At 50.6% G+C, this 16,493-nt stretch overlaps 1 protein-coding gene across 1 annotated transcript; it reads left to right on the top strand.

The window, feature by feature from the left end:
* The first annotated feature begins 3,457 nt into the window (after window positions 1-3,457).
* Window positions 3,458-11,753, top strand: LOC114896603 (serine protease 40-like). The gene is given in 5 exon segments (XM_029224615.1): window positions 3,458-3,815; window positions 4,596-4,758; window positions 6,621-6,895; window positions 8,496-8,662; window positions 11,433-11,753. Coding segments are annotated over 5 exon segments (1,284 nt in total).
* The last annotated feature ends 4,740 nt before the right edge of the window (window positions 11,754-16,493 follow it).

The following is a 16,493-nucleotide window of genomic DNA, read 5'->3' on the forward strand; positions in this document are numbered from 1 at the left end:
AAATGACACCATAAAACTCCTAGAAGAAAACATACACTCTTTGACATGTCTTAGTAATATATTTTTGGATCTGTCTCCTCAGGCAAGGGAAACAAAAGTTAGAATAAACAAGTGGGACCTAATTAAACTTAAAAGCTTTTGCACAACTATGGAAACACTCAAAAAAAAAAAACAAACAAAAGACAACCTACAGAATGGGAGAAGATATTTGCAAATGATATGTCTGATAAGGGGTTAATATCCAAAATATATAAACAGCTCATACAACTCAATAGCAAAAACCAAACAATGGCCAAAAGGCACATGAAAAGAGGTTCAACATCACTAATTATTAGAGAAATGCAAAGCAAAACTAAAATGTCATATCATCTCACACATGTCAGAATGGCTACCATGAAAAAGTCTACAAGTAGCAAATACTGGTGGGGATGTGGATAAAAGGGAACTTTAGTTCACTGTTGGTGGGAATGTAAATTGGTACATCCACAATGGAAAACAGTATGGAGGTTCCTAAAATAATTAAAAATAGAAGTACCATATGGTCTTAGCAATTCCACTCATAGGTATATATCTGAAGAAAATGAAAACACTAATTTGAAAAGACACATGCACCCCAATGTAAGTACCCCCAATACAGCAGTACTTACACTAGCCAAAATATGGAAGCAATCTAAGTGTACATTGACAGATGAATGGATAAAGAAGATGTGGTATATAATATATGCACAATGGAATATTACTTAGCCACATGTAAAACAATATGATTGACCTGGAGGGTATTATGCTTTTGAAGTTATTATGCTTTTGAAGTAAGTCAAAGATAAATGTTACATGTTTTCAGTTATATGTGGAATCTAAAAAAATGAAACTAATGAATATAACAAAACAGAAACAGTGTCATAGATACAGATAACAAACTAGTGGTTACCACTGAGGAGAGGGCTGGGGGGTGGCGCAAAGTAGGGGAAATGGCTTAAGAAGTGCAAGCTACTAGGTATAAAATAAATAAAATGCAGAGATGTGTTGTAGAACACAGGAAATATAACCAATATTTTATAACTTTAAATGGAGTATAATTATAAAAATATCAAATCACTATGCTTTACACCTGAAACTAATATAACATTGTAAATCAACTATACTGAAAGTTTTAGAAAAGGTAGGGGTGCTGTCCTGTCACAGCACTTTGCAAGCCTGTAGAGACAGGTTACTGTTACTGTGTGGGGCAGTGGTTACTGTCATGGATTCTAATGCCTGCTAGCTGGGCCCAGTCCTGGCACTGACCCTGCCTGCAGGTCACTTTGCCTCTCAGTGATGTTGGTTCCTCGTTTGTGAAGGGGTTCTGCACAATCTATCCCCCCAGGTGGCTGTGAAGCCTCAGGGTGCTTGCTCCTTTCCAGGTGCCCGCAGCCTTCCCGGCACCCTGCCACTTCTCATAGCACTCTCCTCCTCTCCAAACCTACCCAGCTCAAGGTGGCAGCAGACTGGTTACAGCCACAGGTTGAACACAATCTATCTTCTGCACTTCCGTGGAAACAGGTTGGGGTTGCGGCAGGAAGGGTAATGGTTGGAGTTCTGATTGACCAGGAGCAGAACACAGAAGGGCAAGCCAGCAGCAGACCTGGGCTTGAGGGCTGGCCCTGCATTCCGTGTATAAGGCTTGGTTATCCTTGGATTCAGTTTCCTCACCTGCAAACTGGGGATGCTGATAGTTGTGAAGATCACACCATCAGATGCAGCCTAGATGGTGAGCAAATCCCCTGGACCCCAGCTTCGCCAAAATCCTTTTCATCTCCCAGTGTTCCCTGAAAAGAGTTTTCTCGCAATCCCAGTGGGAGGTTGACTTTGTCCTCAGACCCACCTGCCTGGTGTGCCCTGCATCCTGCCCCTTGTCACTCTTAGCATCTGCAATGTCTCTACTTCCGCACACTTGGTGCCACCTTTGAGCTCAGTCATCATGCATCCCCACCTCCCTCCCCATTCTGTTCACTTCCTCCAACTTCTCTTCAAATTTTCCAATCTTTTCCTCTATGTCTCTAGACGTATTTGAGACAGTCATATTACCTTTTTTCCAGCTTTTTATTGTGGTGATATATACATAACATCTCAACAGGAGGCCAAGTTAGAAAAGGAATTATCTCAACGGTCTGTGGATGTGGCTTTGCCTAATGGAGTGAAACCTAGTGAAATCCACAAGGTTCTTGAGAAGTTTATGTCAGTAGAAACACTGCCGTCTTGTACTGAAAGGGACAGAGAAAGTACAAAATGAAAGTTGGACCCTCAGATTTCTACTAGCAGGAAGTAACCTGATAGAACTCTTCCAGTGCAAACATGTGCTACTTCCTGTAAAAAGGGACATGATAAGTGTCCACAATTATTATTTTCTTCATAATTTTTACAGTAAGTCTCTATTATTTCAAGTGAATTTATAATAAAATTTTTAAGCTTTAAAGAACTTGGTGGTCCCAAGACAAGTAGATCTCTGCACCTGCTCCCCAGATTCTTTTTTTTTTTTTTTTTTTGCGGTACGCGGGCCTCTCACTGTTGTGGCCTCTCCCGTTGCAGAGTACAGCCTCCAGATGCAGAGGCTCAGCGGCCATGGCTCACAGGCCCAGACACTCCGCAGCATGTGGGATCTTCCCGGACCGGGGCACGAACCCGTGTCCCCTGCATCGGCAGGCGGACTCTCAACCACTGTGCCACCAGGGAAGCCCCAACTCCCTAGATTCTTAATGTTTACATAGAGGTCTTAACTGGGTTCAGTCATGTAAACTGTCCAGATGGTCTCACCAACACCTTCCTCTCTCAGGGCTGCATCCTTGGAGCAACACCCACTGTGGGCAAAACCTACATTCCAAGGGTGGGGGAAGGGTGAGGAGCCTCCAATTGCCCAGGTCCGGCTCCAGGGTCAACCTGCAATTACCTCCTCTTGATGACCTCCTCCAACAGATGAAACTTTGAATTTTAAGTTTAACGGGATGAGATTCTTGGGGACCTTGAGGCATAGTGAATGATTTAGCATTTGAGAAGGACATGAGCCATTAGAGGTCAGTGGCTGGACCCCCTAATGACCCATACTCTTGTATAATTCCCTCCTGCTGAGTGTGGGAAAGACCTGTGAGTATCCACCCCATGATTATGTCATGTTGTACAGTACAACATGTGAGTCTGAGAAAGGGATGTTACCCTTAATGGCCCTGACCTGATCACATGGGGAGTGGGGGCAGAGGAACAGATGAGTGCAAAGTGCACTGGATCTTGAAAGCAAGTTGGACACATTTGGTGACATTTATACAAGCACCTGACCTCTGAGCATTCGTATTTATTCCTTGGCATAGTGCCATAGCTGCCCTGATGTCTCCCCACAAACTGGAGTCCCTGAACGCAGGGATCCTATGTGCCCTATGCTTCCCACATCAGCCTGGGGGCTCCCAGCGATTACTGCCTTCTACGGACCATGGCTGCGAGAGCTCTGGACACACGTGGCATGCTGCTTCTCCAATGGCACGCGCGTGTGTGTGAGCGAGCGGCAGGTGGTCAGGTCCAGGCCAGGGGTGTGGCCCACAAAAGGAGGCGGTTTCCCAGCATCCCCCAGGGCCCGCGCGAGCCGCTGCCCGCTCAGTCAGGTCGCAGATGAAGGACTGGCTACATGGAGATCAAGGGGGGCTTAGGTCCAGGCTGGCGGGGAGCCTGCACCCTGGCTGTCATCCTGCTGTACCTACACTCACTCCTGCTGCACACTAAGGTGGCTGGGACCACCACAGCGGGGCCGCCACAGCCAGGCACAGCTGGACCACCACTGCACGCCGAAGAGGGTGAGTGGGCAGGCGGGCAAGAGGGTCAAGGTCGCTTTCTCCTCATATGTCCCTCCCCTCCCTATACTGCCCCCCCTACCCCGACAGTAGACAGGTAGGACCTCTACCTGCCCAGCGGGTTCAGGAGTCCCTGGGTCCCTGGGGGGCATGGGAGGTGGGGGAAGGGAGGGCCATCTTCCCCGCCGCCTCTTCCCGCTAGATCTCAAGCGTCCTCAGTCCAAGGACTGGAGTCCTGACCTGGATGGTCCCTGTCGACCCCCGCACCCTCTTCATTTGGGGAATGAGGAAGTACTGCTTTCAGAGGGGAATTGTCAAGCAGAGTATGTTCCATTTGGCCTCAGTCTCTCTAGAATATTGGGCTGGAGAAGAAGGACGTAGCCACTTCATCTCAGTGGCATCACTCTGGAAGGCCTCAGTTTCTGGGACTTCAAACAGCGGTGTGCTAGTCACGTGAACTAGGTCTGGGAAAGTGTCTGGAGCAATACCATCTCCCAGCCCGGACCTCTGCCCCCTGGCTGGTGTGCTGAGACCCTCTGCAGCTGCCTCCCTTCCCGCCCCCTCCAGAGCCGCAGGCTGCTTCCTTAGCGCTGCCATCAACAGCGAAGCCAGGTGACCCTTTGTCATGTGGGCCATGTCATTTCACCCGGGGCCGTGGATTTCCCAGCTGTGAAGTGGGAGGATGGGCTGTGGTGGCCCTGGGCCCTATGGATGCTGACATTTAGAGGCACCGAGGTTGGCATCCATAACACTGATGCCTCATGGCTGTGACTGTCTCCACAGTGTGTGGGCGGCCTGCTGTAACTGGGAGGATCTTTGGTGGCCGGGACGCACCTGAGAAGCGGTGGCCATGGCAGGTCAGCCTGCTCTATAATGGTCAGCACATCTGTGGAGCCGCCCTCATCAGTGCCTACTGGGTGGCCTCAGCTGCCCACTGTTTCCAACTGTACGTCTTCCCCACAGCCCGCTGCTGGGTGGGATGCGGAGGGAGCACAAACGGGCAGAACGGAAGGGGATGAAGGTTGTCCCAGCCTTTCTTTTCCCAGGCTTTGTTCAGGCTTTGCTGCCACCAGGTGTCTCTGTGTGTACTGTTGCCCCTGCCTTTGACTCAGCAGTTCCCTCTCCCTGGAAGGCCATCCTTGCTCCCCACTGGACTCCAGTCTCCTGAGTGTCGGGTCACATATCCCAGGACAGGGGCTATCTGCCTCATCTCTCCCTCCAGGGATGCCTCCTCACACTTTAGTAAGCTGTGTGTACTTTACTTTTAAATGGCTAAATGGAAATTGACTCTAACTGTGATGATCAATAAATACTGGAAGATAGACTTTAGTTCCATTGAAAGTGCTTCCAGTCTACTCTTTATCTTCCCTAAACTTAAGGAATTAAATCTTGTTCCCACTCAAGGTGGGCTCCGGTTTCTACATCTTGCCCAGCTCTAGAGAGTCCACAAGATCTCAGCTTTACCTTCCTCTTGTGCAAATGGCGGTGGGTGTGTAGTGTCTCTGGCCACATGCTTCAGGCTTTGTGCTGGAACCATAGTCCCAGGGCCCCCACTTCCCAGGGCTGGGGGCATCCATCAGGCCCTGGTGTGGACAAGCATTTTGCTCCCTTCAAGTCAGGCTATCCACAGGCCATCTCCAGCACAACTGCTGGAGGCTTCCCTGGGTCCTGACCACTTGCACAGTCTGACATGTTTCTCTCTGGAGGCATCCTGGGACCCAGCTCTTCTTGTCACTTCTGTTGAAGCATGTGCCACAGAGGAGCTGTGGTCACCACCGTCCCAACAGGCCAGAGCGAGGCATAAAGCAGATGGCCTCTGTCCGGGGAGATGGGACATGGCAGTCAAGAGAGTGGGCTGCCCCTCAGGTACATCCTGGGCTTGCTCTGTGCCCAGAGTGGGTGGGGAGAGTGTCACCCTCCAAGTCAGGAGGATAGAGCTGCTGACATCAGCTGGATTTGAGATCCCACTTGGGTTCTATTCATTCATTCAGCACCCACAGGTGCCAGGCCCCATGTGAGGCCCACTGTGAGGGACATGGAAATGCAGGACCCACCTTGAAGCTTCTTATCCTACCAGGAAAGTGAAACACAAGCCCAAATACTGTGATGCAGGATGGGAGGCCACAATGTGCAAGAGGGTAGACCCTGAGCCACTATTAGAGGAAGCGCTATGGGTCCCACTGGAGGAAGGGCTTGGAGCTGGAGGGGTCTTGTGGGAGGAGTCTGGGTAGGGAGACAGCCCAAGCAGGACATGTGGGTGGAAAGTTGCTCATGTTCCAGTAGCAAGGAGAAGTTTAGTTCCATGCACTCCTCCATTTGCTCCACAAAGGCTTGTTGAGTGCCTGTCAACAGGGGAGGACCAGCTTTGAGAGAAATCAGCGTGTGAAGACTGGACAGGAGGGGGATGCATCATTCTGGGCTGGGAAGTGGGGTCTTTGAGAATCACCCCAGGCCCAGAGAACTTCCAAGGGTTCTGGTCAGAGCTGGGAATGAGCCAAGTCTCTGCTCATCTAAACTGAAAGGGTACAGTTTGATGTACCCCCAACGTTTCTTTCCAGCATGAAGATGCTCTGTTCCTTTGATTCTGGTGCATGCTGGGAAAGCCATCAGAAACTTTCTAAGGACAAATGTGCTGAGGCTATGGACGGCAATCAAGCCTACCTCAGTATTAGGAAGGGAGGAGAGAAAATGGTTTTGAATAACGGTGGGGTCTCACCAGGAGGAGGGGGTGGGAGGGAGGCAGCCAGGGCGAGGATGCTGGTCCAGCACCCAGAGGACATGGGTGATAACGCAGCTTCCCCACAACAGGTCCCATGATCCATCTGCCTACAGAATCCTGCTAGGGTACCATCGGCTAAGAACTCCTACCTCACACAGTGGGCAGGCATCAGTGTACCGAGTCATCGTCAACACGGACTTTAACAAGCACTACTACATGGGGAGTGACATCACCCTGTTGCAGCTGTATCGGCCCGTGGACTTTTCCGACTACATCCGCCCCGTCTGCCTCCCGGGACCTAACACACAATTGCCCCCTCATACCTCCTGTTGGATAACTGGCTGGGGGATGGTCACCGAGGACCGTGAGTGGGGGCAGGGCAGGCGAGGAGAGCAAGGGCTGAGGAAGAAGGGGGAGAGCAGTGACCATTGTGGAGCCCTTCCAGACCTGAGAGCATGTCTGCTATCAGTTCAAGTTTCCTTCGGTCCATGGTTCAAAACAGTCTGAGTATCTCTAACTTTTGGAATCAGGCACCTGAGCCCTTTGACTCAGCCATTCAGGATTCCACCCTGACTCCCAGGCCCTGTTTGGGCCAGGCCCCTTCAGGACACCTCCTGAGCTTCCACTGCTATAGAAGGTACTTGGGGCAGCAGTAAGGAAATGAAGGTAGGCCTGCTCTCTGGCCTGGGAGGTGAAGATGGGGCATTTATGGCTTAAGAACAATTACATCTGTGAACCTCACTTCCCTCATCCCTTAACTCAAGTGAAACTTGTCCTTTCTGCCAGCTTGCTGGGCTTGCATACATTTAGACCAAGAGAGGAGAAATGTTGGGCAAAGATTTTTGCTCTAGGGTGAATGCTTTTGATTTAGAAAAATAATAACATTGAGTAAAAAAAAAAAAGGAGAATGTCAATTTGACATGATTTGTAGGTCCTGATTTGTCAGAGTATCTCAGTGGAGGCATTTGGGGCAGGACTTTCTTTGCTATGCGAGCCAGCATCCCTGCTCCTGGCCACAGATGTCAGTCACAACGCCTTGTCATGAGAACAGCCAACTCTCCAACATTTCCAAAGACACTCTCCTGGGATGGACTGTCACTTGTTAAGAACCACTGGCAGAGCAAGGAGGATTCTCCAAGACAGGTTGGAGGGCAGGAGTTGGGGCATGAAGGGAAGTCACAGGCTGAAGCAGCCACCAGGACAGGAAGCATATGACAGCAAAGGGAGTCTCAGCCAGCAGCTGTCCTTCCCCCTCCGTATCCTCCCCTGACCACAGTTGCTGAGCCTGGGCCAGCCCAGCGACATGTGAGGCACACACAGCAAGCACTCCATAGGAGCGAGCTGGCCCCGTGACACTGTGCTGCTGTGGGAAGATGCCTCCGACCTGTGAGCAAGATCTAGAAATAGAACCCACATGGGCAGTGCCCCAGACCAGGTGCTGCTCAGAGGCAAGGCCATGCCTTGTTTGTCACGCCACCTAACCCTACTGGGCATTGTTAGCGACATCACTGCCATACTTTGGCCAAGCCAGGACTTCCAGAGTTCACCCACCGTGCCTCCGCTTCTGTCTCCACATAGCAGCCAGATTCGTTGTTTTTTAAATATAACCCTTCAGTGGTTTCCCAGTGTGCTCAGAATGAAATCCGAGCTCCACATCCTGGTGAGGATGCCCTGCTTGCTCTGGACCCTGCTATGATGTTGCCTCATCTTTTTCACCTGCCACCCCCCACCCCACTGCAGCCACGATGACCTCCTTCCTCGTCCTCTCCACCATGGGCCCCTCACATTTGCTCTCTCGTCTGCCCTGGATGTCTTTCCGCCTCACCTTTGCACATCTCTGACGGCTTCCCCAGTCCTGGCAGCTAGAACTGATGGCATCTCTATTAGCAGGAAGGTTAGGGAGGGAGCTGGTTTCTCTCCCAGGGTACACCCCACATCTGAACCCCTCTCCCCCCAACACACAGGGTTCCTGTCTGCTCCCTACACGCTGCAGGAGGGAGAGGTTGGTGTCATGGACAGTCAGGTTTGTGCATCGTATTTCCAGGGGCCAGATCCCAACAACAATACCTATTCTGTACACGATGACATGCTGTGTGCCGGGGACCTCATGACAGGAAAGTCCATCTGCCGAGTAAGTGACGTGGGCTACCTCTCCTCTCCTGCGGCATCTGTCACCTCTCCTCTGTGTCTTCTCTGAACCCTGCCCCAGCCCCTGACTTCCTCTTCCTGGGCCCACCCCATCCTGAAGCATCAGAGCTGAAGCACAGAAGCCCCCAAAGGGTGCTGGTCTATCCCATCCAGTTTCTTTATAACTTTTAGGAGCTTTGTTGAAGAACAGCATACATAGAAAAGGGCAAACTTTACAAGTGTATTGTTGGATGTGTTTTTTTAGACCTTGACACATTCATGTAACAGGCATCCAAACGGTCTTATACCTCCTTCCTGTCACCGCAGAGTAACCTTAACCTGGCTGCTAAGGCCCTGTGGGTTCATGTCAGGACTTACATAAATGGAATCGCACACGACACACCCTCAGCTGGTCCCCTTCAGTCAGGTCTGTGAGGTCTGTCCATCTTGTGTGGAGTTTTGGTTGTGTGTCATATTGTTGTACAGCATTACCTGGTTATTGTTGTGTGAATATACTGTAATTTTCCTTTTCCATTCTAGTGTTGGTGGCATTTGGGTAGTTCCTGCTTGAGACCATTGCAGATGCCATTGCTGTGAACATCCTTGTTCATGTGTTTTAGTGTACATGGGTTCACAGCTTGTTTGGGTATAACCCTGGGACTAGAATTACTGTACCATAAAACGTGCACATGCTCATCTCTCCTAGACACTGGAGAGCAGCCTTCCAACCTGCTCAGACCCATTTGCACTCCCACCAGCAATGGCTTCTCCGCGTGGCTGCCAGGACTTCACACTGTCCACCATTTTCATTTTAACCATTGCATGCATTTTTTGTTTGCATTTGAATAATGAAGGCAAGCACATTTTCATATGGGCATTGCCTTTTCTGTTGTGTCTATCCACGGTGTTTTTGCCCTTATTTCAAATTGAATTGTGGGCTGTGAGTCCAATACTGCGTGTGTGCTCTGTCAATGCCTTCTCCCACTCTGTGCAGTGCTTCTATTTTACGGTGGGGAAACCGAGGCCCAGAAAGGGAAGTGGACAGCCCAAGGAAAGAAAGCATGATCATGGTCAACCTTGGGGGAACCATGTCCTCCTCTGGGGCTGTGGCCCCACAAGCTTCCTCACACAGCCTCCTCTCCCTCTCCTGCACCTTCTTTCTAGCACTTTCTGTCTCTTAGAAACATGCTGCCATCTGAAAACACACCACATGACCCTTCTCACCTCTGCCCACTGCCCTAAATCTCTGCCTGCCTTCCCAACAGGCCTGGCCCCAGGGTGTCTGCACTTGTCCTCTCTTGCTTCCTCACTTCTCTTTCTTGCCTAAGCTCACTCCATCAGACTTCTGCCCCTGCCATTCCTCCAGACCGCTCTTATCAAGATAACCAAAGGCCTCAGTCTCACCGGGGCTGCTGGTGGGCACCCTCCCACCCCCACTCAGCAGTGCACTCTCCAGCATCTTTCATCAGACTCGGAGGGTGGCCCCTCCTGTGTTTCCTGCTCTCTTTCTCCTTCTCCTGACACCAGCACACCAAGGACCACCCCTCGGCACTCATCCTGCTTTTCTTGTCTTGCTCCATTCTTTCCTTAGATGGAGAGGAAGGGCCATATGTGGCAAACCCTGTGCCTTACCGTTTCTTGCCTGTCTTTGTTACCCTTGCTGCCACAATCGTGTCCTGACAGGTCTCCCTGCAGCATTTCATGTCCTCCCACTGGCTGTGTTCCACCCAGCCCCAGAACCACCCTGCCATCCTTTTAGAATTCGATTCAGGTCACATCACTTCCCTGCTGAGTGTCCTTAAGTGCTCCCTTCAACCCCAGCCCCTGGCTGATGAGAGCTGGGTGCTGGCCTTGCTAGTCCCTGGCCTCAGCCATGCCAAGCATGTTGGCCACCTCTGCCTGCATCTTCCAGAGTCAGGCCTTGCTCATCCCTTCCCTTCTTTTTGTCAGAGAAGCCTTCTGAAGGCCCTCCTCTGGGCATCTCTGTCCCACATCTGGAGTCTGCAGATGTGTGGGATGCATTGTCTGTGTTGTGTTGATTGTCACCTCATCATCTCCCACACGCAGAGCGTGCTCAGGCATGCTCATTCAACAGGAGGCTGGAGGGGTGCTGTGTTTCCTTGGTCCCCACTTTTTGCCCTGTGGGATGGAAGCGTTATGCCCCATGGTGGCAGGTGCCTTCCTGCCTTGGCATCCCACACTCAAAGTTCCTCACATTCTTCTGGGAGCCCCTTGGGATTCCCTGCAATTCCAGCCACCCCACCAGCCTGGACACGGGCGTCACTTCTTTTCCTCTGAGCACATCCAACAGCTTGGCATTTTCTAAAGACGCTTAATCAAGAAATCGAGGAAAAACTAGAGTCCTTAATGAGTCAAAAACGAAGTCCCAGGTAGGATGCAGTACTAGGCAGAGGATTTAGCTAGAGGTCTCCAGGCCTGCCATGGCCGTTCTGGAGGACACTGGGGGGTGCCTTCTCCCACATGGGGCTGGAAGGGCAGAGGCCTGGCATCCAGGTCCTGGGGTCCCCCTGTGTATTCTTGTAGATGTGAAATGGGCTCCAAGGCCCCTTGAGACTTTGATCCAGGAGGTCTGCAGTGGGACCCTGTGTCTGGACCTTTCAAAGTGCCCGGGTGATTCTGATGAGAATAACTCACTCCCATCCCCACCTTGCCACAAGGGCTCCTCAAGTCCACTCTGGTGTCTTCACACTGTCTGAGCAATGCATGTTCTTCTCCATCTTGGTCCCCATGACTCATGCCCTCTCTTTCCTCAGGGAGATTCTGGGGGTCCCCTCGTCTGCCAGCTGAATAATACCTGGTTTCTGATTGGGCTGTCCAGCTGGAGTCTGCCCTGCCAGGAGCCCATAAGACCCAGCGTCTTCACCAAGGTCTCCTACTTCACCCAATGGATCTCCGAGAAGCAGGCTGCCTCACCCAACCCTGATCCTTCCTCCACTCCTCCTGAGAGCAAACCTCCTTCTGTGCCCAACTTTACTTCTCTGGGCAGTGTCCACAAGCCCAGGAGCTTCCTAACCCTGGTGACTTCACAGACCTTCCTCCTGCTGCTGAGTTTCCTCTGGACACGGTGGCTGTGACAGATGCATGGGGCTCTCCTGGCCCTCTCCCTGGAAGCCTGTCTGCATTAGTGCCAACGGGTTCTACTTGAATATGTTCAGCTCTGAGCCATCCTGTCCATCTGAAGTCTGCTCCAGGCCTGATAAAATAAAAATAATGGAAGAAACTTCCTGCTCCTGTTTCTGACTCATCAGAGCCATCTCACACCCCTACCCCAACTGTGCTTTGAGCTCCTCCCTGGATGGGGGTGGGGAAGGACAGGGACACTGAGAAGCTGGCTGGCCATCTGGAGCTGAATCCTCCTCGGTGAGTCTCCCAGAAAAGCTGGCATGGCTCAGGGCCAAAGCATCACTTCATGGAGGAAGTGGCATGCCCTAGAGCCTGCAGGGCAGTGGTGGCCAACATAATCGTCGTCCTAGCGATGGATGATTTGCCCTGAGCTGAGGATGGAGAAGGCTCTTTCAGACCCACAGGCCACTGAGGCTCTGCTGGAAAGGCTTGATGTGAAGTAGAGAGCAAAGGGCCCTGGCCAGGAGGCTCATGTCTGCCATCCTCAGAGCTCTGTTCCGGGGCTCAGCTCCAAGCCTGTTCCCCGTGTACCCACATCCCTGTCTTCTGCCAGTCTCCAGGGCACCCTCCCCTGCACCCCTGTGGGCTTGCCACATCCTGCAGTGGTTGAGGTTGGGCTGGCCTAGGACTTGCTGGCCCAGCACTGAGCCCATAAACCGTGTCCTGAGCTGCTCCTGGCAAACATGTCTGGGTCACAGAATCTTAACTAGTTAGCAGATCTCTCAGAAGAGTCCTGCAACCACAGTCCCCAGTCTGGACCCCTGATGGTCAGGAAGCAGCCCTGAGTCATTGCAGGTCCAGTCCACTGTGTCCAAAGTGCCATCAGGTGTTCTGTGAAAATTCCTTCCAAACCTGTTGTCACCCAGATAGCCCTGTCACCTCGCCAGCAAGTGAGAACAGGTGAAGTCACATGCACGTGGTCACCAGAATCTTGCTTCCACTCGCACAGAGATTTCCCTCCCAGTTCAGTAGTGCCTGGAAGTGAGAAAGCCCTCTCTTGGCAGTGGGCTCAGTTATGGGCTCCCCAGCAGGGCTGCTGGGGCTGGGACGCGAGCAAGCGCTTGGTCAGTACAAATCTGCAGCCTCAGCCACCCGTGGTCCCTGGAACTGTCACTTTCCTTCAACGCACAGTGGCCTCGTGCTGGCTGTGCTGGATTTCTCTCACATGGTGACTTCTGCTCTGTCAGTCAACAGCATGTTTCTACGTGGAGCATGGAGGGATGTGACTGCTTGCTTCTCCATGAAGCTCCCTGGGCCCCCAACTCAGTGGATACAGATACATTTCCCAGACACTCTGGAGACCTGACAAGTCACAGCTCCAACCCCAGCCCACTTCCCTATTACCTGGAATCAGCTTCAGTGCTCAGTATCATTATCCAGGTTCGGTTTCTTTTTACAGATCTGGACACAGGCCTAGCCTGGGTAAGTAACCTGTTTGAGGTCCGTGAGTAGTCACTAGTGGAACAGGAATTCCCGCTCGGACGTCTTGAGAGTGCTCTGAAACCTCTGTTCTCCTCTCTAGTGCAGGCCCCTCACAGACTCTTCAGGCCCTGTCTGAATTCCTCTTTCAGGACTGACCTGTCCCAAATGTGGCCCAGAATTCCCTCTGGTCAGTGGCGATGAAAGATCCCAGATAACAAGATGGAGGGCAGAGTGCAGAGCAGATCTGCAGGGCCAGTGCGTCTGGGGCTGGGAGACAGGCCGGGAGTGGCCCCTGCAGGGAATTTCACCAGACCTGCCATCGGGAGCTTCCCACCTCAGAATCAACCCTGGATGAGCTTGGGAGGTGACAAGAAAAAATGTAGATTTCAGAAACCAAAATCAATGAGAAAACCTGGAGACACTGGAGTGGTCTGTAGCTGGGGGAAGAAGGGAAGGTAGTGAGAGAATGGGCTTGAAGAGGCCCTTTACATGTTCTTCTCTTGCCCCATCCCACCCCACATCCTCACGATAAATGCCACCTCTCCTTCTCTGGTACCAGTGTGTTTCAGGGTGGCCGTGTCAACTGGTGTGTAGGTCCCACCAGCCACCTTCGAGCACTTGTCCTCCATCCCCCTACTTCTACGCAGCCCCGAGGGCAGGGGGATTGTTACTAGGGAGACTTGATCCTTCTACTGTGATTTCTTCTAAGGCTTTAAAGTTGAAGCCCCGACTACAGGAGCTGCCTGGTGGGGTCAGTATGGAGGAAAGATTAACAGTGGCCCTTTGGTGCCTGGGGCCTTCTGCTCTGGGGACACTCTCCCTTCTCCTTGAACTCATCAGGACCTTACCCTTCTCTGGTGCACTGTACCAAACAGACCGACAGAGTATCTGCTAACCATGGTGAACACGAGCACACATGCCCACATAACTACACACTGAGTGTGACTGTCACAGGAGAAATACAACAGACTGCATGTTATAGAATACAGTAAGTCCCCTACATATGAAACTTCAAGTTGCAAACTTTCAAAGATGCAAACATGCGTTCACATGTCCAATCATGTAAGTTAGTTCACGTATCTGGCGTTATGTTGTCAGTTGCGTGCATCTTCTACAAGTGGTTGTACTTTTGTGCGCTTTACTTTACCAGAGAAAGAACCAAGAGAGACAAGAGGAAGAAGAAGCAACTGAAGAACCGAACAGATTCACAACGCAGGAAATGGCAAGGGGATTTTCTTTATTTGAGGAAGCACTGTTACTTTTTGTGGCACAGGACCCGAACATAGAACGGTACACAAAGGTTGCAGCAGCCGTTCAGAATGCAATCCAGTGGTACCGTGTCATCTGTGATGAGAAAAAAAAAAAAAAAGCTACTACCCAGACATCACTGGATCGTTTTTTTAAGAGGGTAGATAGAATTGAATCCAGCAAGGAACCAGAACCTGTGCCATCAACGTCAGGCATGAATGAAATTGCAGCTTGCCCTCCATCTCCTATTGCTGACCATCCTTCAGCTCTACCATCTCCCACCTCCTCTCCCTCTTCCAATCAGTAACTCTTCTTACCTCTTCACTCGTTGCCAGGCCCTGGATGCCAGCTGTTGTACTGTACTGCTGTACTTTTCAAGGTACTGGACTGTGAGATTCAAAATATTTTCTTTATTCTTTGTGTTTGTTTTTTATGTATTATTTGTGTGAAAATGATTATAAACCTATTACAGTATAGTACTATAGAGCCGATTGTGTTAGTTGGGTACCTAGGCTAACTTCGTCGGACTAAAAGAACAAATTGGGAGTTTCCCTGGTGGCGCAGTGGTTGAGAGTCCGCCTGTCGATGCAGGGGACACGGGTTCGCGCCCCGGTCCGGGAAGATCCCACATGCCGCGGAGCAGCTGGGCCCGTGAGCTATGGCCGCTGAGCCTGCGCGTCCGGAGCCTGTGCTCTGCGGCGGGAGAGGCCACAGCAATGAGAGGCCCGCGTACCGCAAAAAAAAAAAAGAACAAATTGGACTTGCTAATGTGCTTTCAGAACGGAACTCATTCATACGTACAGGGGACTTACTGTATTTGAAATAAAGTTGTTGGAAAAGACAGATCAAAAAATTTTAATAAGCTAATTAATATCCTTATAGGAAAATATTATTAGCAATAAGACCCAAGACAAAGAAAACACAGAAAAGAACAAAGTCAAAATATTACATAGGAATAATATAGTAGTCGAATTAAAGAGCACACTAGATTGAGTGAATAATAGGATAAACACAGATGAGAGAGAAATGTAACCATTACCTTGTATGGACATTACAAAGTATGGACCTCGGAGCTGGCACAGTAAGGCAGGATAATTTGTAAAGTGTTTATTTACAAAAGAACTGACTACCAAAGTATGGTTGGGGTACAAGGAAAAGAGAAGGCCCAGTTCAGGTGCCTGGTCCAAGCAGCAGCAGCAGAGATTTTGCCAGTTCCAGGCTCTAAGAGTTTGGGTGGGAAAACCCCGGAGAGGCTTCCTTGAGAGAAGGGGAGACCTGCAGCTGAGGGACATAGCGAGCCTAGGAAACCTCACATGAGGAGGTTTCATGGAAATAAATGCCCTGACCACTTTATTTCTTCCCTCAAATTTTCAGCTAAGGCTCCCCACTGGCTGACCGCTACTGCCACCAGAGGGAATAGGAGCCTGTCCACACCTTCCCACTTCCCACCCCACCCCACAGACAAGAAGGAGGGTATGAGAGTTTGCCTGGAGGGATACAGATCACCCCAAGATCAGCGGGAGGGGTGAGAGGGCCCCTGGAGGGACAATTGGGAGACAACTGCCACAGGTGGCCTATATTATTTGGATTGACTCTTCCGCTAAAAAAAAAAAAAGAAGGAAGGAAAGAAATTAAAAGTTTGAATCAATTTATTAAAAAAAAATCTTCATGAAGAGGTAGAAAGAGAGTGGAGAGCTGCCAGACCAAATTCTGGAGGAAAGCCTACGATCAGAATATCTGAGACCCAAAGTTGTTTTTGCTACAAGCGTATTCTAATATATAGGTCAAAACTGGGCCTCAGCAGACATCTGCCAAGGCAACAGGAAGGAAGCTGTATTAGTCAGGGCTTTCCAGAGAAGCAGCTGCATGTTTGTCTATCTATCTATCTATAGAGAAAGACCGGTGTTGAGGAATTGGCTCATTATAGAGACTAAAAATCCAAAATTTGCAGGGTGGGCTGACTCAGGAAGAACTGAGGCAGCAGTCTGAGGACATATTAATCATATATATATATATATATA

Source organism: Monodon monoceros, unplaced genomic scaffold (genome assembly GCF_005190385.1).
Source record: "Monodon monoceros isolate NGI ecotype Baffin Bay Population unplaced genomic scaffold, NGI_Narwhal_1 Super_Scaffold_16, whole genome shotgun sequence".
Lineage (NCBI taxonomy): Eukaryota > Metazoa > Chordata > Mammalia > Artiodactyla > Monodontidae > Monodon > Monodon monoceros.